The sequence below is a fragment of the Scedosporium apiospermum genome (assembly GCF_000732125.1).
Source record: "Scedosporium apiospermum strain IHEM 14462 chromosome Unknown SEQ_SAPIO_0055, whole genome shotgun sequence".
Lineage (NCBI taxonomy): Eukaryota > Fungi > Ascomycota > Sordariomycetes > Microascales > Microascaceae > Scedosporium > Scedosporium apiospermum.
Window position 1 is genome coordinate 618,942 of NW_015971756.1, and position 23,143 is coordinate 642,084.

Sequence of the window (23,143 nt, forward strand, 5' to 3'; positions counted from 1 at the left end):
AAAATATGAGAGGTGCGTTTTGTGTTCTCTTTACATGAAGTTCAGACGTGAGCCACTTTGCGCCGGAGGTCAGCCATCCACTATACAAGCGTCAACTCTCTGGGACTATATGCGTTCGGCCATTTACTACTTAGTGCGTAGTTACAGTAGGGTCAACCGCCTCTCGAGACCATGCAGACGAGATTGCTTTGGGGGGTGTTTGAGTACGGTGGTGGCGCCCTAGAGCCCGTTTGTATATCAACAACGGTTGAAGATCCTCGCCTTGATCGTATCGAAAGGCGGCTAGGTCGCGCACGATATCGCGCAACGGAGGATATCCTTGATCGCAAAAAAAAAAAAACAAAAAAAAAAAAAAAAAAAAAAAAAAAAAAAAACCTGATTCTGGAGCTGCTAATCTCGAGGGGTCGCCGAGGGGCTGTTAGAGTCAGAGTCGGTGCATAGGGATATTCTTCTTGTTGGACAGACCTCACCGTCTGGACCAGACTTCCGCTTGTACTCCTTTCCAGGCTCAAAAGCTAACAACGTGTCCAATGCCCTAGAGGTTTCTACTGAGGTGGAGTTCCGACCGAAATCGACTGAAACAAATCGGGGCCCGAATCATTCTCCTCTTCACGGAGGAAGGGGTCGGGGTCGGGGTCAAAGTCATCAAGGACATTGCTCGTAGTCATCGGGTTAGAGTAATCCATCTGCAAAGTAAATTAGCTACCACATTGCCTGCTGATTTTGCGAATAGTTTGATACATACTATATTGAATGGAGGCCGCATTTGCTCCCCCGGAAATAGCGAAATTCGAGGTGGGTACGCCGTCATAAGTTGTTGTACATTCCCCAGAGACCGTGAGGAAGGGTCTCCCGCCCCTTTCCACCCGATGCTACTCCCCTCCCACGACCCTCGGATTTTCGAGACTCTCCGCAGTGGCCTCACTGTCTGGGCTGGAGTGTGGTGCTTCTCCACATGACGTTTCAACGCTTGGCTGTTGGCAAATGGCGGGTATTGGCATCTAGGAAAGCTGCATCTTGGTCCCGCCGAGTGAGCCCATTCATGCTCCTTGAGCAGCTTTTCGCTTTCAAACCCAATTGTGGCTCGGGGGCAGGAGCGCAGCCGGCAGGTGAATGTCGAGCTATGGAATTGGGCCTTGAAAGATTCAAGGTCCTCGGCCAGGACACCGGGGTAATCATCCTCGCGAAGAAGCCAACGTATCGTTTCTTGGTAAGCCTCCAGGATTCGAGAGATCATGTCTGGACTCTTCTTTCGAGTTGGTACTTCGTCGATGCTACCTGTGAGGGTCCTCAGTAAGTAGTTACAACCATTCCCACCTAATACGGAAGCCGTACCTCTATTGACGATGCTTTCTTCCAAGCCAGCATGTGATCTGCGGGTCATTGTATACTGAAGGAGACGCTGAAGCAGTGGGTGCTCATGGAGCAAGTCTAGTCTGGGATCACAAGCATCTACCCCCGGTTCGAAACAGTGTAGGTCTATGTCTGCACCCCATCCCAGCCGCTCAAGCTCGGTCATTAAAATCTTAACAATGTCGAAATACCTGCAGCGTTTCGAATCATTCTGGGCGGTCATGGAGAGGGTGTATTCCACCCAATGCTCAGAAGAGTATATGACTAGGCCGTAAAGACCTTTGACGACGCGAACCCGTCTCTCGTGTGCATCGCCAGAATGGTGAAAGCATCGAGACGCGGAGACTAGGCAAGCAACCGAAGCTATGGCTTGCTCCTCCGTCGCCTCTTCTTCCGTAATGGCGAAGCCTGTATCCGACGTCGTGAGGAACCTAGACCCGTTATATAAACATATAAGCTATCATGATAATAAGTATCTTGGAAACGTACTCTTTCACGGATCCATGGATAAAACATATCGTTTTATCATGCCTCACTTCAATAAGGTTGCCACATTCTTCTAGGATGAACTTTGGAACCAAGGCGCAAACATCTGGGTTACCGTCGCTGAAGGTGACTGCCGACAGGAACTCGAGTTGACGCAGAGGCCTCTTAGCGAATGCTACCCATCGAAAAATACTCTTCACTATCTCACGCGAGTCATCGTCCCTGTGAGAAATGATCTGACCCAGAAGTTTAGAATAGCTGGAGCCCCATATCAGCAACACGTAGTCAAGGCGAGAGTTGGGGTCGACTTACAATTCCTGGAGTGTCTTAGGCAGGCGAGAAAGTTTTGCCCTGAGATGATCTTTGTTCCGGGGCAGCTGCGAACCAAGATAGTCAAGGATCAGCCTGGCGTAAAGAAACATGCCTGGATAGTTGTTAGTTAGGAATCAGCCTGTCACGAGCACAGGGCACTTCCGAATCCCCACATACCGTCGGCTTTTCGCACAACATCATCCTTGATCTCTTCCAACTCGTTCGTTCCAATGCCTAGCTCCTTGAACCGACGGGGATTTGGGGGTAATCGCAACCTCTCAGAAACATAGCTTCTTATGGCAACTTGCACTTTGTCCTTTACGTTCTCATCACCGAGTGAGACTACAGACAGTCCTCTGAATGCCCTTTCAAATGTTGGAGCTCTTCTGCTTGTCAGAAGCACTTTACACGGGGAATTCTTCGGAGGCGACCGCCCGGTCCGTCGACCGACCTTGGTTCGGCTAGTCAAGATGCTTACCAGTTGAGGAAGCTTGTCGGGTTCACACTCGTCGACTCCATCCACGACAACCCAGGGAGTCCCGGCCTCGGGCGATTCATCCAAAATAATAACAAGAAGCTCTTCAACAAGCCTCTCGAGCTCCGATAGCGAGGGGACTTTTCGATCTTTGAGGAGTGTGGTGTGAGCATGCGCCGTGGCCTCATCGCTGACCTGGAGTAGCTGTCGTATTATAGACCGGAGGATCTGGTCGTACTTCGTTGATTCGACGTACTGGTCACTGCAGAAGTGATAGATGGCGCGAGAGCTGCCAGTAGATTTCATAAAGGCGATCAGGTGTGCTGATAACACACTCTTCCCTGTTCCAGCCGATCCATGCAACCAAAGTGATTGGACGCGACCTTTTGAATCTAACCAGGACGAGATATCCTCGTGTTGGAGGGCCCATCCACACGTCCCGCCGAACCGGAGAGATTCCGAGAGGGTGTCGAAAATTGCCACCTGATCCCGCTCGTCTATCTGGAGTCGTGACAAGATATCAAAATACTGCCTTGTTGAATCTCGCTTCTCTTCGGCCTCGATTTGCTTGAGATTTTCTTGTTGCTGAGATAGGAGCTTTCTCAAGGTTGCTTGCGTCTCAGAAATGTTGAGGACATTGCCCTCTTTATCAATCAGTTCGGCGTGTCGCTCGAGGTTTTCGATGATGTTCCCGAATCGTCTCTCAAAACGACCACAGGTGGTCAAGAGGAACACCTCCCAATCTTTAGGAGGAATCAGCCATGAACACAAAGAAACCGTATAGGCTTCGAGCTCAGCTTCTGTTTAAGAAGGTAACTCACTACTTCGTTGAGCGAACTTGTATGCGAAGCCGTGAAACCGAAGAATGTCGGAGTAAAACACGGCCAGGAGCTCTTGAAACCTGTGGTCTTCCGAAAAGGTGTTCTGCAATAGCTGGAATCGACACAGTGTATCTCCAACTTTGGTGTAGGCCTTCATAATGACCTCAAAGGCTTTGACACAGTCGGACGCCATCTAACTTGGATTTCAGCTAAACTTGGTCACTGCCACGCCGAGGAACCTCTGTCATCTGCTTACCCGAAGCACCACGGTGATAGGTGACCATATCCAGGACAGATATTGAGTTCCGTTGCAGAGAACGTCGATTGATCTTCCATAATGTTCTAGGCCGGCGAAGAGACGGCGTAGGCGTCTGGTATTACGAAGAAGACCGCGTGCTGCGAGAGAATTCTCAACTTCAAGGCAGGCCTTTCGGACATCCTCCAAGGCCACTTCAGGAACGTCTCGCGAGCCAGATGTGGCAATGGTTTTCTGGAGGTCTTTTAAAGCGCGAGACATCATGTCAAGCGCCTGAGGCGAAGGCAGAGGGCGCCGATTGAATCTCCTCTTCATCTTGAACAGAGGCTAGACCCGTGGGAAATGTCAAGACAGAAGCGGATTTGGTCGAATTGACGAGTTTCCGAGATGTTGAGGTGGACATGAAGCAAGCGCCAGCCTGGTCCTTCTCTATTTTTACCAGCTCCCATGTCGACCGGGCTCTCAGCCACCACCACACCACAAGATCAGAATTTCGCGGCCAATCATACTTTTAAGGCGTTCAAGGCGGCCAGAGAGGCGTTTTATCAATAAATTGTTGCCGTCAGTTTGTGGGCAAGCTGGGTAGGGTTTACCTCGCCTGGAAATGAGATGTCTTCACATCTTCGCATCGCTGATGCACTAGGGAGATTCAGATTGTAGAATTCGGCAATCGGTCCTGAATCCACCAGTGGTTTATTTCATTTTATTTCATTTATACTTCTTTTTATTCCCTAGCGTCCGATATATTGGTCACAAATGGAATCAGGCTCCGAAATCTCTCGAGCTAAGAAACGCCGATTGGAAGAGGACGGAGGGCAACACGACGTACTCTTACCTGATGTAGACTTCCTAAGGCATTCTGTTCCATCAGGCGCACATCTTTCTTCACAAACGCCGGATTATATGTGCGCTGCGGTGCCCTCGATAAAATCAGGAAATGTTCCTGTTTCACTGGGGCCAGCTGAGGAGAGCCCGTCGATGCAGATCATTGACTCTCCCCTGTTAGAAATAGACAATGCGATTGTCTGCTTCGGCGTGGTAGGCCTGTTCATGTTATAACTTATACGTGGCATTCACTGGCGTCTAACCTAGTTACTATCCAGATTTCGGGACTCGACGGGTTCTGCGAGGATCCACCGTTCAGCAAGCCCTCTGGCCCGATACCAGTCTCTCTGGATTCCCCAAGCAAATTCAGCGCGATGGACAAGACCTCTCTCCGTGGAACCATATCTCATCTTGGGGCTCTCATTCAGGAGCTAATGAGCGATGAAGATCTCAAGCTTTCAGCATTCTGCACACCTGACAACATCAAGCCGGCCAAGACTCGACGCAAGTATGTTCGAGTACCCTGCAAGATCGATATCGTCGTGTGCGGGCCTTTCGGCTTCTTCGACGACATCGGCGAATGGCTCGAGGAAAACGACGTGTATCTTCAGGATCCCCGCATCGTAGCCCAAGATGTCAAGTACTGCAACCCACACCGACTATCTTTTTCAGGGTGGAATGAGTGCCCGATGGTATCGCAAGTCGTTGCTAAGGTCTCGAAAACCGTCTATCTCCGCGACATTACGGACGGAGATAGCTTTCTTGATGATTACTTCTCTTCTGAAGTGGAACTTGAGGAGACTGAACAACCACGATGCGTCGTGACACCCTTGAAAAGGTATGGAACCGTAGAAATAGTGGTGCCTATTCACTGCTGACAACAGACTTTAAGACACCAGAAGCAAGCATTAACCTTCATGCTACGGCGGGAAGAGGGCTGGTCTATGCAAGGACCCCATAAGGACCTCTGGACAATCCGAGACAGCGACCAAGGCCGTCTGTACGTGCTTCTCGATGATAGACTCGTCATCCATGCTGATCTTGATTCTTATAAGGTTTATCAACACAATCTCGCAACTTTGCCATGAAGAGCCGCCACCGGAGTTGAACGGAGGTATAATTGCCGATCCCATGGGCCTGGGGAAAACCTTGACCATGATCGCAATGGCGGCTGTGGACGTGGATGCCGACAAGAATGCTTTGGCGGATGAAGAGCTAGAAGTACCGTCTAGACACATTGTTCGAGCTACTCTCGTCATTGTTCCTCCATCTCGTGAGTGCTTTCCGACTAAAATCTCGAATTGCCTGCTTACAGTACCTCTTGCTTTTAGTTTTGGATACCTGGGAAGAACAAATATCACAGTAAAGACCAACGCCCGTTGCACCCGTAGGTTACCATTCCACTCAGCTAACAAGTGCTCAGACACACGAATGGTCTAAAATACCACCGACACCACGGGAAAACCAAACTTACAAGCTCTCGCGATGCTGACCCTTTTCATATTGTTTTGACAACTTTTGACAGTGTCTCTACAGAATGGAGAGCGTCAAAGGCAGACACTTCGCGTTCAGTCCTGTTTTCTATACGATGGAGGAGGATCGTGCTAGATGAAGGTAGGCTCCCTTAAAGCTAAGTCTCTGAATCTCCATGCTTATGCCGTCAGCCCATGTCATTCGAAACGAAGTCAGCCAGCGTTCGAAAGCGATATGCGCTTTAGATGCCTGTTGTCGCTGGGCAGTCACAGGAACTCCGATCCAGAACCAGCTAAACGACCTCGTGACGCTCTTGAAGTTCATCCGCGCATATCCATACCATGAAAAACGCAAGTTTGAAGAAGACATCACCCGACTCCTGAAGGAGGAAGACCCCGATCAAGAGGGAGTAGCGCGGCTGCAGCGCCTTTCGTCTTGTCTCCTCCTGCGTCGGCCAAAGAGGACGATTCAACTACCGAGACGATACGACAAGGAGTGCCCGGTAGATTTTACAGGCCTCGAAAGAGAAAAGTACAATGAACTAAAGAATAGGGCCATTGTGAGCATCAATGCGGCCTTGCAGCAAGGCACTGATATGAACAGGTCGGGCATGTATGTGAATATGCTTCAGCAGATTGAATCTCTCAGACTATTTTGCGATCTAGGTCTCAATTACCACACTAGACACGAAGCTATGGCCCCAACAATGGGTCATTCATCAGACATGGCTGCGTGGGCGTCGATTGCACAGCAGGCATTCATCTCCCACTTGGAAATGGGCCCGGTCTACTGCTCGCTGTGCCAGTCGAGCCTGAGCCTAACGGACATGGAAAATCCCGTCGACGATGGAGTCCAGCTGAAAAAGCCCCTATTCTCTCGATGTCTAAGATATGTCTGCGCCGAATGCGCCTCCAACCTGTCACGGAATGGCCGCGCGTTTCAGTGCGAGCACAGCAATGCATGTCCAGCCGTACCTGTTTCCAATAGCATCTACTCTCTGGAAGATGTCCACAACGAAATCCCAGAACCAGAGAAGCTCTCGGATAGGTTTCCATCGAAGGTCGTGGCCCTGGTTTCTGACATCGAAACGCAACCAGTCGATGTCAAATGGTGAGTAATTTCTTGGACTTTCTATTTCCTCGAATGACCTCTGATCTGACTTCCATTCTCTAGCATTGTGTTTTCTTCGTGGAGACTCACACTCAATGTGGTGGAGGCAGGCTTAAACCAGGCTTCGATTCGCTGTCTCCGATTTGATGGTAAAGTTCCCCAAAGCCAGCGCCAGTCAGTCATAGATCAGTTCAAGAACGACCCGTCGATCCGTGTGCTCCTGCTGACTCTCGCGTGCGGAAACTTTGGGTGCGTACATTCCTTCTATCATGTTAAAAGCGTACCCGCATACTTACTGCTCGATAGCTTGACCTTGACCGAGGCTTCTCGAGCGTATTTGATGGAACCCCACTGGTGAGCTATGACTACTCCAGCGTTATGCACCATCATGGCCTTGTAGAAAATGCCAACGATAGATAGGAACCCGACGATTGAAGAACAAGCCTTCGGGAGAATCCACAGGATGGGCCAAACGAAGGAGGTCACCACGGTGCGATTCTTTATCCGCCACTCCTTTGAAGAGGTATTTGAGCCCCCCCCCCCCCCCCCCCCCCGAAACTTTACATTTGGTCGCAGCTCCTAACAGTCAGCTAGCATATCATGGAAGTCCAGCAGTCAAAGAAGGAACTGGCAGGGTTATTCTTGTCTCCTCATGACGGTGGCCACTCTAACAGCACCGTCGAGAGGCTCCAGGTACGCGAGTCCCCCCCCCATAAGAGGTCCAGATCAAGGCTGACGATTTTTTAGAAAATCCAATCGCTTCTTTGATTGTCTGCTTGTTCGTGAGCTGGTGTCACCGTTTCTGTAGCATTGGCCTACTGGAAATTGGAGCTGAGAAATGTATATAGTCCAGGGTAGCTATGTCCTTAGGTAACAGTGCCAAGCGTCACTCTCTGCAACGATCTTTCACACCATTCTATCCCCTCCATCGACTGAGCGGCCAGGGTTTGAATTACACGAGTGGCCTCTAAAGCCAGCCTGAAGAAGATTAAGTCCACTGGGTTATGCTGGTGTATTATTGCGAATAATCTCATCAATGGTATGAAGCTTGAGATAAGTAGACTGGTCCCATTGATGCTGATTCCTCTTGGCCCATGAGCATCCTCTGCTGCCAGATAGCCCAGCTGCACCTTCGTAAGTGGGTGAGCCAAACCCGACGGGCGAGCCCCGGAGCGCGGGGAGTGGGGCCAGCGGCCTTGGCTGGCGCTGGAAGATGGACTTTGATTTGATTATTATATTTCAGCATGAAGTTTAGAATATTAAACTAGGGAAGTGAAACAAAGCAAGTGAATCATTGATGTCTAAGACAGAGATACACAGGCCCCCGGCCTCCGAAGCTACCAAAGCAACCATTCTACAACTTCCCCGGTTCCGAAGTCTCCTCGCCAGCCTCACAGATAGCATTCACAACACCTGGTGAGGTTTACATCGGGCACACTCACGGAATCCACCCCCCCCTTTCTATCCCAGCCTATGCAGTCCAGCTCTAACACCCACACACAACCCATACCAGCGCCAGGACAACCTCCGTACCGAAAACCTAAAGGTATCGTCTTCTCGGGCAGTTGGCTTTCCGGATCTCGCAGGAACCCCTGGAGATCTGGGTATTGTTAGGGATTGAACTCAATAGCAAAAGCCATTTCAACTCCTCTTGCGCTGGCTTACACAATTTTCTCCAAAAAAATATTCCGCGATGGCAAACCCCATTTCCACAACGGCAGTACTCGAAGCCGCCCCCAACTCCACGGCTCTTGCCTTGACTCTACTTAAAAAGGTATTTTTCGCCCCTTCGCCGGGCTCGCCTGGGGCTCGGGGTCCGAGCGATGCAAAGGCGGTCAAGTGCCGTTAGCCGCGACACTTAAGCTTCTTTTGTTGCCAGATAGTCCAGCTGTAAGTGCGTGTCTCGAGGATAAGACCACCGAACCGACATGGCCCTATCCAGGGCACCGCGAAGTATCCGAAGAGGAAGGTAAGATAATGGCATAGGCTGGGGAGAGGGTGGGGCCGGGGGCCAGGCACTATGAATGCCATGATTGAGGTGTGTCTAATGCAAACCTCGTTGAGAATGTAATGTCGATATCTTGTGGGTGTAGCGAGCCTTCGTCTAATGGTGAGTGTCATGCCCAAGTCGCGATGGCCGATCTCGTCGGGGCCCTCAACGTGGGGTGTTTCCCCGTGATCCTCTCCTCTGGTCGTCCCGCCCTCGGCTGCTGGTTATCCAGAAACAAAGGTTCGATTAGTGGTTCGGAAACCGCGCGAGGTCCAACCGGCTGGCTAGTGACGGGAGCTTTGGCGGTGCCCTTAGATTGCAGAAGTGATTAGCTGTTGAGAATTTTGATAACCTCCAGAACTCTTGTTTTCTTGTTGTTGTTAATGATGAAGAAGTCGCCTTCGTTCAGGAATGTTAAGGACGTCAATCCAGAACTCTCGTAGTATTAATGTCGGTGGCAGGCACGTTTCTCGCGAACCCCGCCAGAAAGGGTAGGGGCATTTGACTGCAAGACTCTCAGCATTATATATGCCCATAGTATCAGGTATAGACCTATGCCCTGAGGAAGGCGTCGACGCCCCTCTAATATATTTAGATACGTTGAATAGCAGGTGCCCTACGTTGAATGCTAGGTGCTGAGCGTTGTGTGGTAAGTGCTCTACGCTCGGTGTGAACCGGCGTGTTTGCAAGCTCTCGGGAACAAATCTTCCTTGCTAGAAGAGGCTTTTCAACCACGGGGATGTATAGTTCGAGAAGTACAGTGCTGCTTATGTGTAGAGATTGTGTTCCTTATTTCGGGGAAGAGGTCCAAGGCAGTGATTATTATCAAGACCTCACCACTCCCTTCCGTCTTAGAGCCTAGGTACAGTGCTCTTAGAATCTCGGGTGCGCCAGACAGTACCTTGCAACGTCTGAATTTTTCTGGTGTTGGAACTCATCACCTAGGTGTTGTCTCGCTATAATCCCCAATCCCTCTGTCATGGGCCATACATTCCTGCTTAATCGTAGATCACAAAGAGATAACACGCCACCGCGATTCCTCGGGTCCTCAGGCAAATGCCGAAGGCTGGTTGTCCCACAGTGATCAATCCGGATATCTGTAATGTTGAATGAGTTGAAGTTGGATTGAGGATGGGAAAAGGTCCGAGGTAGCATCTCAACGATCACCCTAACTTCATAATTGAGGGTACGAGAGGTAATATTCTGAGGGCCTATCCATGTGGCTAGGAGGTCCCTTTGCACAGATCCTCATAGTATAAAAGCCCGCCCGTTCTAACAAAATAAGGGGTTTGGACTCAGTCTCGGTTGACTTCCAAGTCTATCTCCTCTAACTCCTTTCCCGGTCCCATTTTGCCCATTCTGGAGCCATGGCATCCGCAAACATCGGCTCAAAGTGCTCGGTTCCCATTTCCTTGGGGGTTGATGTCAATGATACCACTACCACGTCCCCGAACACAGATATCCCAGTTCAGCAGGACTCCTACAATTTCCCTCAAGGTCAACCTGTCGTCGAGAACTCAGGCACCATGGGTAACTGCAATGGCCACCCTCAGCCTCCTCCGTACTTCAATACAACTGAGCATTCCCCAAAGCCACAGCAGGAAGACCCGATAACGGTGTATAATCGAATGAAGAAGCGGGCGGCATTGGTCAAGTTCGGCACGGTAGCATCGTTGCCATTCAATCTAAGTGGTTACAATCACATGAGCAACAGCCAGCGAGTGGCCGCTCCTACACTTCAACAACAGGGACTCCAGCAAATCCCAAGCGCAAAAAGAGCATCTCCCTACCGCAAGATAGCAAGTTGGATCCATACATGCAAGGGAAAAAAGCATCCAGTGGAGAAAGATTCGTATACAACTCATTCGTGCCCAGATGGCTATCAAATCACCATGCGACATGGCATCAGGCCTGGAGAGGTCGAGTGGCGTATCCGGCATAAAGTCGACTGGACACAGGAGTGGGAGTGGACACTTACCGTGTCGTATACAGACAATGATTGGGACCCCATGCAAGCTTGGGGGGTGTTCTATTTTAATAACTTGCCGGCTCGGCTTGGGCAGGTTGTCCCCTGGAAAGACGAAAGCCAGACATCGAGAGTCAGGAAAAGGGACACCTTTGGCCAGAACAGAAATGGCATTTTTTGGTCCTGTCGCAGATTCTGCGACCGCGGAGAATCCCCGCAGTGGTCAGCTTGGTTTACTACGTGCGATTGGGATCGCCAACGGGCCAAAGATCTGAACCCCTGGGATGTGTTGGCATCCTGGCCTGTTTTGCAGTAAGTTGAATTGCAGGGACCCGAATTTTTTTCGTCGTATTTTTTGCAAGCTCCTTGATGTACTGACTTGAGAACTCTGAAGAGTCGACATGGAGCAGCGTACGGGGCCAGGGCGGTTCAAGAAAGTAGTGAGTTATCGGCGTGGATTGGTGTACGGGAATGACCTATGCGGCCAGAGGATAGCACCTTGCGACAATGGGAGTGACATGGAGAAAGGCGTTCATCAATTTCGCCTCTCGGTTGATACCTATTCCAGGGTTGGACAGTGCAGCATCCCAAGAGAAGGCTACGGGCATCCCTGGATAGGAAAAGGAGGCTGTTGGAAACAAGTTCTGGCCATCCTCAAGACAGGCGGCTGCCTGGGCTGACACTACTGGTTTCAGTTTCTACATCGAAACTGCTCTACCAGTGGGCAGCATGAACAGCGCCTTCTTTATTGACCGGCCGAAAGACTCATTTCAATCGCTTACTTCGGGCTCCGACATCTCGATGCCATTTCGTGTGAAGTGTGGAGCCCATATCCTCGTTCCTGCGTCTTAGATGAAGGACAGAAAGATAGAAACTCACTAGCAAAAACCATTTCAACTTCTCTAGTGCTGACTAAGCACACTTTTCTCTCCAAAAAGCTATTCGGCAATGGCAAATCCCATTTCCACAACAGCAGCACTTAAAGCTGCCTCCAACCCCAGAGCTCTTACCTCGACTCTACCCAAAAAGGTATTTCCCGCCCATTCACTAGGCTTTCCTAGCGCTTGCGGCCAGGGCGATATAAAGGAAGTCAAGTGCCATCAACCGCAACACTTGAGCTTCTTCTATTCCAGCTGTAGGTGCGTGTCTTGAGGATAAGACCACCCACCGACATGGCCCTGCCTAGGGCACTGCGAAGTATTTGAAGATGAAGACAAGATACCAAGACTGTCACTCGCCCATCCCTTCGTGTCAGTCTCTCTCTCTCTCTCTTACTGCTGCTACAGCCAGGTTTTCCTCCCCTTATTATTGCTTGACTTTGGATCTACTTAACTAGTAATGATAGAAAAAAGAGATTCATTCAGGAATGGCGCCACTAGGTCATCATGGGAGGAAGTTCGTTTTCAGTGATATTATATTTGAAATTTCATTGCATTCAATGTTGAATTGATTGTTCCGGAATAGCAGGCCTTTTCCCTCAAGAAAATAAGCATAATAAAGAGAGTATTTGTGCCTATCACTGACCTGGCGTACGAGGTTCGGACTAGCTAGGCACACGAAACACCAAAGTTGAAACCCTACTGTAAGGCAATCTCAAAAGCTACCAGCCTTAGCAGCGCTGCTCTTTAAACATGCCTTAGATGTTGAGTGATTGGTAGCTCTGGATAGCCAACTGAATGGTGTCGCCGAGGCTGTTAGCGTCATTGGCCATGTCGTTCCCGTGAACCTGTAGCAAGTTGATGAGAGCAATAGCAATGGACTACAATGAAGCTTCCAGTTAGCCATCTGCTGCGGAATCCCGCAGGATAGATCAGCACATACATCGATAGTTCCCTCGAATCCTCGCAAGGCAGTCGCCACCGGTTCGCCAACAACAGGGACCGATGACAAGATATTCGCTTTGCCGATAAGGATGTTAAGGGTGGCCTGAGACACCCGGGATAGCTCACGGAAAGCTGCGAAGACGAGATCGGCATCAGGACCACGCGCTTCCAAAGCCCGTTTCTGTATCGGTCCTGTCCCCTCAAGTTGGCTTATCAGTGTGTTCCCAGTAGAGACAATGTCGTTAAAGCCATAAATGATTTGCTGGAGCACCACGGGACGTTAGCTATCGTGCTTATTATTATAAAGCGCGCTCAGACTAAGGTTATAGTAGTGGTGGAATAGGGTCTCTCACTGGAAAAGGGCCCTGGCCGATAACGATTAGGGGCGCGTTGATAAGAGTAATTGATTGCGCCGGGGCCTGGAGGGCTTGTGTCTTCTGTGTCATCGACGAGAGACCGTCAGCTATTTGCTGGGGCGTGAGGGAACCCATCACGGCTGTACCGCAGAGAGCCATGGCGGCTACTACGGGCTTGAGGAATGAGAACCGCATTTTTCTTTGGAATCTGAGAGACTGAGCTAAAAAGTAAGATAGGAGTTGAGTTGAGACTAAGTGGAAGGTAGGAGGTAGGAGGACGAAGCTGGCGATGATGAGATCGAAGTTCTCAAATGGGCTATAATGTTGGGAGGCATGAGGTGGCTTTTATATCCAAGACTCGAGAGATAGAAATGTTGGCTTGATACTCTTGAAACTTGCCTTTCTCGAGGAATTACCAACTTAACTGTGGTCTTGGAGATTTGGAATACCCATTGCCTCTCACCGCCGCGTCTTACACTAAGTGGGGAGCTACTGCTCATTCAGCTGGGAGGAGCAAGCCAAAAAAGCATGCAGAGATGGTGAAGATCCCCGAAAGTGAGAGCTTAGCGTAGTTCGTGATGCATTTCAGCAGCAAAGAAGACATGTCCGTACCTCAAGGCGCCGCGATGATGCCGAAATCTCAACCAGGGCCGCGTTAGGCAATCGTATCAGAAACCACAGCTGACTCGCCCCCCTTCCGGTGAAACATTGAAACCATGCCAGCCCCCAGTTTATCCTGGTTATATTTCAGTGAAGTAGCTCGACTTCTACTCAGTAGAATCGGCCTTGTCCACTTCGGTTTTTGCTTCCTTTTTTTGCCATCCTCTATTTCATGCTGATCCATGCAAAAGGGAAGATCCGCTGCTGTTTCAATCTTATCCACAGGCTTCTCCACACGGATTTTACTTAAGATCCGCTTCTCCTTCCACAGTCTGGCGCAGAGCTTTCTCCATTCTCGCTCCTCGGAACTTGGTTCTAGCACAGGAATATTTTCTACCGAGACATTGATTAAAGAAAGGGCAGGCTCGATTTGCCTAGTTGACTAAGCGGTCATCTTTTTGAAATTTCCAGTCGCGAGATGAATATAATACTGCACCCTGCATGAATGAGGCAGGTCCAGCCTAGCCCATGTCCGTTAATCAGAGTGGAGTTCCGGGGCCGAAAGGGAAGCCGGCGGCGGCTTGGGGCTGACCCGGACCCCGACAGAACATAATCTGATCGGTCCTTCCAAGTACAATTGCCACATTGTGGCTTACATTTTGCATGAGCCACCTACTTCTCCCACGTCCCTCCCGCTCCCGCGTCGTTATCTCCATCAGCATTTCTCATGGCGTCGGTTGTATATTCTGTTGCAATCGTGGTTCAGATCACGGGAAAATGCCTACGCTAAGTTCCAATTATCATTGATCAAATGATCTGTGGCACTTTCATATGCGACCTCGAAGCTGTGCGGGGAAGAAGCGGTTGGCCTGCGGCGTCCTGCATGTCGATGGAGCAGGTAAATAGTCGATAGCAGTCATGTCTACCATCTCAGCCCGGTGTCAAGCTTCTATTGTTGAATTTTCTTCATTTCTAGAAAGACATCTTGCAAGAGTTCGTCCCAAATTTATTTACATGATGGTATCGAAAGATGATGACAACGAGGACAACGGTCACGGCATCGGCGTTGGGGAGGATTCTACACCAATTTACCGTCAAAGGTCGGAACAAACACAAGTTAGGGGGCTGCTACATCGGAATACATACCACGGAGCCCTTCTTTTCAACATTGCAGCGTTCATCCTTCCAGCCCTCTACGGAACACTCTCAAAGCTATGGGTCGCCAACATTGACGGATCCCTCATCGTGACGACCGACCTATATACTTACATCGGCGTCGTCGCCGAAGTCCTCAATGAAGGTCTTCCTCGCGCGGCATGGGTTATCATTGGAGACAAGGCATCGCGCTCCCTCGGACAGCGCCTGCAGCTTACCCACACGCTGATCGTGTTTCAGGCCGTACTGGGGCTTATCATGAGTATCGCCTTCGTAGGTGGCGCTTCCTCGTTCGCAAGCGGGTTTGTTCCTGTCGAGGTTCGCGAGGCAAGCGTCACCTATGTCAGGATCAGTGCTTTCGATGCATTCGCCAGCGCGATCGAAACTTCTGTTGCCTCGGCTACGCGGGCGCTGGACAAGCCTGACGTGCCATTGATCATCAGCTCGGTCAAGTTTGCTGTCAACATTGCACTGGACCTGCTACTGATTTCCAAATTCCACGTGGGAACGCATGAACCTACCGTCAACTTGCAAGCTGGTATACGAGTCGCGTGCAGCCTCACGGCCGCGTTCGTCGGCTTGCTGTACTTTCGGTGGGAAAACACGCGCAAGTTTTGGAGGAATGGAGCCGATCGGCAAAACGAGTCAACAACCCCAACACTTCGTGCGCTGGACATTCTTCTCCGACCGGGCATAATCACATTTACAGAATCCGCCGTACGCAATGCCTTGTATCTCTGGCTAGTGACGACCATAATCTCCATGGGTCTAACGTACGCCACGGCTTGGAGTATCTTCGTCACCATACGCTGGGGGCTCGTCATGGTCCCCGTCATGTCGCTTGAGCAAACCTCTCTCGCCTTCGTCGGTCACGCCTGGGGTTCCTGGCGTCGAGAAATAGGCGTCCGGACCCGCCGGCCCAAAATCAACTGGTCGTCCGCTCTCGTCATCATCCGCCCAGCCCTACTCTCCTTCTCCCTGGCGCTTCTCACCGAGGTCCCGCTGTGTATATTCTTCACGTTCTTCGGCGCTAGACCGTTCGCGTTCTATCTCAGTGGTTCGGAAGAAGTCGCCGATCTCGCGGCGATGATGTGGCGCACGGCGGACTGGTGCTACATCTTCTACGCCATGTCGACGCAGCTGGCTACCATCCTACTTGCTACCAGGCCACGGTGGTACCTTTGGCAGAGCTTGGCAAGCAATATTCTATACGTGCTCCCCTGGGCCATTGTGTGCCAGACGGCGAATCTGCAGCCCGATCGGGCTTGGACGTATCATAGACTTGTCTTTGGGGGTAGCTTGGTTTTCAGTTTTGTAGTTATCATCGTTGTTGACGGGCTGTGGTTGTGGACTCTTATGACCGGCCGGATGAGACTAGAGGTTTTCCGGTCGTAGGATTAAGATCAATTTAGAATCGAATACATCATTGGAATCAAGGCTGAGTTAGGTGCGTTGCTGCGAATCTCTGTTTTTGCATGTGAAGTCACCCGCTTAGTCATGTCTGGACCTGGGGTAGGTGCGAACCTGGACGGCTGTCGAGAAATGGTAGGTCGCATCGACCACTGCTCGCTAAAGAGAAAGAGCAATCGCCCGATATCGCGTCAAGGCATGTATTAATCGCCATTCATTAATCGCCATTATTTACCACATCCACACTTTCCTCCCCCCCCGCCCATCCGTCCCGTCACTTGACGCCCAAACCAAATCGCAATGGATAACGAAGACGAGATCCTGAAGAAGCTCGCCAGAGGCGACATCCCCCACTCGTACGTATAGGCACGCGACGTTTCTTAATAGGCCGGCGCATTAACCTCTTTTTCTGCATCTAGCGAAATCTTCCCCACCCCGGACTTGTGGCCGACGCTCCACGAGTCCCTCATCGCGCGAATAAACAAGATTGTGCTGAACGATTTCCCCATCCCCAAACTACCCCCCCCGCCTCCGAAATGGAACCAGCGAACGGAGCAAATGCTCCAAACAACACTCCCTTCCTCGCCCCTCGAACATCCTAGTTCCTCCGCCGACGCCAACAAAGAAAACGCCGATCCGCTTGTCGACGCGGCGCCCCCTCAGGAGGCTCCCACCTCGGCACCAGCTCCGACGACGACCGCAGAATCCTCCGCGCAAACAGCGCCCAAGCCCGCAACCCTTCCCCCTCAGCTCCAGGACATGGTCGACGACATCGTCACAGCCCTCAAGACGTTCCCCACACAACCGCCACACACGATCCAGCGCATGGCGGAACTCATCCTCGAGCCGCGCCGGCATTATCGTGCCCTCGCCTCGTATCTCCACGCCCTCGACCGCGTCGTCCGCGTCACGTCCCCGTGCACGAGATACCCCCTACCGTTGCCTACCGTGTCGTTCGCGAACGGCGCGGCCGACCAGGTCTCCTGGGCGAACACGACGCAGGCGAACCTCGGCTCCGACGAGGCGCTGGGCGGCGCGCTTCTGACGCCCATCCCCTGGCTTTCGAGGCAGGACAGTCCCGGTGGCGAGCAGGGCCAGTCACGCGCGGAACTGAGGACCGAGAGCACCGAGACGATCGATGGGCCGAATGGCATGGGTAGCATAGAAACTGTTAGCATCAGCGTGAACGGCATACCCTCGGCCGGCGCTGGAGCCGCCATGAGAGGCATAACCCAAGGCGAGCTTTTAAGGCAGGAACAGCGCGCCGGTGTCATCCCCACGAACCAGCTAATCGTGTCTCGAGAGCAACCGGCTGCCGAAGACGGCACGGGCGAAGGAGAGGACGACGACGACGAAACGCCCCACGTTAGGGGTCCCGATGAGATTGGGCCCAGCGACCTGGGCCCGACGATACTGACCATCAACCGGATCGACGAGGGCTCGCTACACCCCCAGGACATCGACCTCGAGGCCGCGGTGGGCAGGAAGATGATCGTCGAGACGAGGGAGTCACCGGATTCTGATGACGCCACGTCCGATTCTGGCTCGAAGCGTGGTGCAGAGGATGAGCCTGAGGGTAGCTTGAGCCTGAAGAAGCCGAGAAGCGATTCTGGGGATGTGGGCGATAACGCTGACGAGGCTATGGAGGGCGTGGAGGAGACTTCAAACGCAGAGAAATCGTAGAGAGCTTTCTTCGGGTACTTCGGGAGTCAGGGATTTTGATTCTTGTGTCTTTGTGTTCTCTCTTTTTCTTTTATTCGTATTTTGATTCATAAGGTATCTCGGTATGGCGTGTATTGTTAGGGTCACGATAATTTCGGTCGGGTGTTCCAAGGGTAGAGGCATGAGATGCAACTTAAAAAATGTGAAGTGAGTTCAGACTCTCAAGATGGAAAGCTTTCTGCACGCGCAAAAACCATCGCGGAGAACAAAATGCGACGATATTTAAATCCTTCGTTTATTAGTACAAAAATACTGGTATCATGGGTTTTGATTCCCGTAACAAACTAAGCCTGCCCCTCGGTGAACATTTCTTTTTTTCCCACTTCTTACAACACCCTCGTGATGCTCTCCCTGGAAATAACGCTGTTCTGTCTATCATCCCTCCTCACCCTGTAAAACGTATCGCAGAAATCACTGCACCGCATATGCCTCAAGAACTCCTCGTCGTGCGTAATCACGATAAGCTGGAAGTTACTCTGCGCCTGTCTAGCCTTGATAATGGCATGCAAGCTCTCGGCCAACGACTTGATGTTGTCCCTGTCGAGGTTGGTCGTCGGCTCGTCGAGGGCAATGAGGCCGCAGTTGACACCGAAACTCTCGGCGAGCGCGAGTCGGATGATAATGGAGGCAAGCACCTTCTGACCGGCGCTGCACCGCCCTCGCATGTCCATCTCGGCGTCCTGTTTGACCATGCACAGGCGGTAATTGTAGTTACGCTTGCCGGTGGAGGTTTCCGCATCGGAGCGGATGAGGATGGTGTCGATGTCCGTACCCTGGTAGGTGCTCTGCCAGAGTTCGCCAGCGATGCGGTTGACTTCTTCCATCTTGAGGCTGTGGTATTGCATGATGGCCTTGTCGAGCGCGGCGCCGTACCGGCCCAGGTCTTCGATGGCAGCCTTGGTCGTCTCGACCTTGATGTGCGACTCGCGGTACTTTCGCGCCGCATCCTTATAATCCATCTCCCACTCCTTGAGAAGCCTCTCGAGCTCCTCATCCTTGGTCTTCATACTTCCCATTATGGATCCGCGCTCGGCGAGGAGTTTGTTGTGGTGGCTTTCGTAGGACCTTGCCTCGGCTACCAGGCGCTCGTAGTCTTCGTCAGCATTGCGAGATTCGAGTTCATCGATATCCTTGCGCAGGCTGTCGAGGAGTCGCAAATTCTTTCGGTAGTTAAGATTGTCGCTGATGTTTTTCTTCTTGCGATCGCCGTTGTCGATATCCTGCTTCAGTTTGTTTGCCCGCACAGTTAGGTCAGAGATGTCCTTTTCTACATCAGCAATTGCCTTCTCCGAAGCCGCGATGGCACGCAGGTTAGAAGCAAGTTTTGCGTCTCCTCCACGTTCCACATAGTCCTGAATATCAGCCTCGACCAGCCGCAGCTCACTGACGGTGCTGGCGACGGCATCACGTTCCTCGGCAACCGCTTGCTCTTTGACACGGCCTTGCTGGACCGCATCGTCACGGAGAGACCGGGCTTCGATAATCTCGGGCTCCAGGGCTTCGAGGTCCTCATTCGCCTTCTGAATCAACTCTCGCTGCTGAACATGCTCTTCCTTCAGTGTCTGAATCTGGTTCAAGAAATCCGTCTTGCGCTCCAGCTGTCGAGCCGCATTATTAACCTTGTTACGCAGCTCGCTCTTCTCTAGCTCGAGCGAGTTTAGTTGGTCTCGTGCCCTCTGCTTGTCCGTCATGATCTTGGCAGTCTTGCTCTTGACAGCTCGCATCTTTTCGTTGCAGCTGGCTTGTAGTTCATGGATCTCGTCGGCGCTCCTCGTGGCAATACCGGAGGACTGCTGCGATGTGATCCTTTCGATCTGGTTCTCGGAGTCCTTGATATCGCGCAGAGTCTGGCTAATCATCAGAACTGTCTCGTTCACGGACTCGAGGTCGCCCAATTTCTCCTCCTCAGACGTGGCAGCGGCGGCGAGATCTTCAAACTGCCTTTCGAAGCTTTCGCACTCAGACTGGATTTCCTGACGCTCCTGCTTAAGGCGAGGTAGCTGCTCGTTCAGGCGCTTATACGTATCATACTGCGGTCTGAGGTCACGCAGAGCGTCAAGAATGGAGGTGGATTCGTCGAGCTCCTTCTCCGACTCCTCCTTCTCCTTGGGGTTGAGCTTTTCCTTGATCTTCTTCTCCATTCGTGACCTGAATGCGGCCTGGCTAGGCTCGAAAGGTCGTTCGCAGAGTCTACAAGCCCCCTTCTTGTTTAGGGTATTTTGACATTGGCCGTAGTATTGCGCGAGGGCGTCCCAGAGACTAATCTCAGTCCGGCTCTCTTCAACTTTCTCTTCGTAGTGAGATACCTCGCCAGGATAATCATCAGCGGACCCCGCGTCCTCGTTGACTGTAAGGAGATAGTTGTACACCGCTTTCTCGCACTTGGCGGCCTCTTCCGTCTTATTCTTCTCTGCGTCTTTGGCCATCTTGAGCTTGTACGTAAGGGTTTGCAGCTTTTCGCGCAATTGATCGCGCTGTTGACGGGCCAGGGACACGGCTTTGTTTTGCCGCCTCACTGCTTCTTGGAATTTGTCTTCAAGGGTAGCCGTTGTCCAGTCACTCCCAATCGCCGAGTCAAGCTTCTCCTTTGCTGTGCTCATCCGGATATCGAGCTTGCGTTTCCGGTCAGCGAGCTCTCCCTTCCGTAGATCAAGTTGAGCTCTTTCCGAGGCAAGCCGGGTGCATTCAACTAGTTCCCTCCCCAGCCTCTCGTTCTCAGCCTCAAGGGTCCAAAGGGTCTCGTTCTCCTGCTGGATCTGGGAATCATAGCCAAACTTCTCAAAATCGGCCTGAACTTTCCGCAGTTTTTCTTCAACATCTTTGAACTGGCCATCAAGAAGAGCTTTTGAACCTTCATCTATGTCAAGCAGCTTCACATCGTTTTGAAGGACCTCGGTGCGCTTCTCAATGCCGGCCATGCGTTGCTTGGCAAAGACGCGGTCTTGAGTGCGGGCTGATTTACGACTCTCAAGAGAAGAGATAGTCGAGTTGATCTTATCCACTTCCTTCGAGTTCTGCTTCTGGACTCGCTCGAGGTCGCGCCTCTTGTCCGCTAAAAGTTTCTGCAGTTTATCATGAAAGGACCTAACTTGATTTTCGTTCAATTCTCCGTCAAAGCCACGGAAACCGTGCTGCTGTGCGGCGGCATGAATCATCTCCGCACGGTTAACAAGCTGGCGTTCGTGCTTCTCCTTGTCGGACTGGAATTTGCCCTGCTCCGCAAGTTGCCTGGAAAGATCCTTCCTCGACTGAGCAAGATCTTGCTGATACTGGCCATACTGAATACGGTTTTCCTTTGCCTCGGCCTCATATCGCGCCATCCGCTCTTCGTACTGTGATAGTGTGGTCTCGAGCCGCTCGTCATCATCGGGTAACTCCTCCAGTGTGGTCTTGAGTTCAGCAACGGTGTCTTGCCGGTACTCTAGTTGGTCGCGCTTGTTCTTGAGGTCCTGGACGATGCTAAGAAAGCTATTCGCTTGCTGGTGCTTCTGACGAATCATGTCTTGTATCTCGTCCATCTCGTCCGAAATCGCCCTACATTGCTCTCTCGCCTCCTCGATCTCAGCCTGCAAGGCACGGGATCGGCGCTCGGCGCGGTCACCCTTCTCCTTATTGATTTTATCTTGCTCTTCGAAAATCTTAAGCTTGGAGAGCTCCTCTCCCTGCTTTTTCCGCAGAACCTTGAGGTTATCTATCGCCTTTGTGTACTTGAGGGCTTCGAATATCTCGTCAAATCGCTTCTTCAACGCCGAGGGCTCGCTCATGGGCCACAAAGATTCGTCTTGGTGGCAAAAGATGACGGCGTCGAGAATGGCTGGCGATACCCCAAGATACTTCGGGACATCCTCGTCAAGGGCAGCAACACGGGTGGATATGACCGTTTTCTCGCCATTATTCATAATATTAAGGGAGCCCTCGAGGGTCTTCATCGATCGCGTCGTCTTCTTCACGGTGAGCTGGAGGTTTCTCGTCACGACGTATTTGGAGCCCACGGCGGATTTGAAGGACAATTTGACCTGGGCCATTACTTCTTTCTCGCCGCAGATCTACATTTTACACGAACATGTCAGCTATTGGCTGTTAGATGGTAAAAATAATAAACCAAAACTAATCTGCGTTGCATACTTTGGGGTCGTGAATAAAGGCACCTCCTTTCGAATTAGGCGGCTGCTCCCCAGTTGTAGCATATTTGAGACATTCGATGATGGTGGTCTTTCCGGAGCCATTGTAACCGACGATTAGGGTAAGAGGACTATTGAACTGGATCGTCTCTCTTGTGTTCGGAGCGAAGGAGCGGATGCCCTGGATGGAAAGCTTGTCGATTTTAGACATGGCGGGCCGTCGTCCCCTGAATCTCTATTAAATCCCAATCGAGTATCAACTCATTAAGGACGGATTGCATCGACACTCATAGGGGTTGAAGTGGAGGTCGAAGGTCATCCAAGTTCAGGCTGGTCGTGAACGCGGTCCAAGAGGCTTTGACGCGCTTTGGTGCAGAGCTCCATGCTAGTTCGAGATTGTGCCTTGACCCCCACTGCTGCCTGCTGCACAGGCCAAGCCTCCAAATCCAGCGAGCATTACCTAAGCGGAAGACTGACTTGCTGAGGAGTAGCGGACAAGTACCAGTGCCATGCCCCTTCCAGCCATTTGAAAGAAAGGTAAACTTAGGCTTAGATTAGCGAATATTGTGGCCCGATTTCTCAGTCCAAAGTAACTTCCTTCATCCGACTCGATGCATCCAAGCCAGTGTTCGATGCCATCATACGTTCCAGAAGAGACAAAGGACTCCCCACTTAAACGACTTTTCACTGCTCCAATCAATCAAATGGGAATAGCCTCTATGAAAACCGGTCCTGTGGCTCTGAGTCGGCTCCATGTCCGAATGTGGGAGAAAAAAACGGAAACATGGAGGAGTCCGTACAAACACGCATCATTGATGGCTTGCAGCAAAAAAGCTGCGCGTTCGGCAGACTCCGATGCATCCGTGATTATTCGATTCGGCTGCGATAA

The 23,143-nt window shown here is 51.4% G+C and overlaps 5 protein-coding genes and 1 pseudogene across 5 annotated transcripts; 3 read left to right on the forward strand and 3 right to left on the reverse strand.

The window, feature by feature from the left end:
- Positions 1–545: 545 nt before the first annotated feature.
- SAPIO_CDS1375 (uncharacterized protein) lies at positions 546–4,018 on the reverse strand (the record flags this gene model as incomplete). The annotated part of the gene is made up of 9 exons (XM_016784661.1): positions 546–686; positions 926–1,278; positions 1,336–1,784; positions 1,843–2,097; positions 2,152–2,263; positions 2,329–2,392; positions 2,630–3,369; positions 3,448–3,640; positions 3,704–4,018. 9 exons carry the CDS (start codon positions 4,016–4,018, stop codon positions 546–548), a joined length of 2,622 nt encoding a protein of 873 aa, XP_016645777.1.
- Positions 4,019–4,902: 884 nt separating this feature from the next.
- SAPIO_CDS1376 (uncharacterized protein) lies at positions 4,903–7,469 on the forward strand (the record flags this gene model as incomplete). Its single annotated transcript, XM_016784662.1, has 6 exons — positions 4,903–5,366; positions 5,421–5,528; positions 5,584–5,801; positions 6,274–7,111; positions 7,175–7,360; positions 7,418–7,469. The coding sequence occupies 6 exons, from the start codon at positions 4,903–4,905 to the stop codon at positions 7,467–7,469; spliced, it is 1,866 nt and encodes a 621-aa protein (XP_016645778.1).
- A 5,234-nt stretch (positions 7,470–12,703) lies between these two features.
- On the reverse strand, positions 12,704–13,441 carry SAPIO_CDS1377 (uncharacterized protein; the record flags this gene model as incomplete). Its single annotated transcript, XM_016784663.1, has 3 exons — positions 12,704–12,826; positions 12,889–13,152; positions 13,244–13,441. The coding sequence occupies 3 exons, from the start codon at positions 13,439–13,441 to the stop codon at positions 12,704–12,706; spliced, it is 585 nt and encodes a 194-aa protein (XP_016645779.1).
- Positions 13,442–14,860: 1,419 nt separating this feature from the next.
- On the forward strand, positions 14,861–16,396 carry SAPIO_CDS1378 (annotated as a pseudogene; the record flags this gene model as incomplete).
- Positions 16,397–16,711: 315 nt separating this feature from the next.
- SAPIO_CDS1379 (uncharacterized protein) lies at positions 16,712–18,094 on the forward strand (the record flags this gene model as incomplete). Its single annotated transcript, XM_016784664.1, has 2 exons — positions 16,712–16,767; positions 16,831–18,094. The coding sequence occupies 2 exons, from the start codon at positions 16,712–16,714 to the stop codon at positions 18,092–18,094; spliced, it is 1,320 nt and encodes a 439-aa protein (XP_016645780.1).
- Positions 18,095–18,459: 365 nt separating this feature from the next.
- SAPIO_CDS1380 (DNA repair protein rad50) lies at positions 18,460–22,465 on the reverse strand (the record flags this gene model as incomplete). The annotated part of the gene is made up of 2 exons (XM_016784665.1): positions 18,460–22,179; positions 22,259–22,465. 2 exons carry the CDS (start codon positions 22,463–22,465, stop codon positions 18,460–18,462), a joined length of 3,927 nt encoding a protein of 1,308 aa, XP_016645781.1.
- Between the last annotated feature and the right edge of the window lie 678 nt (positions 22,466–23,143).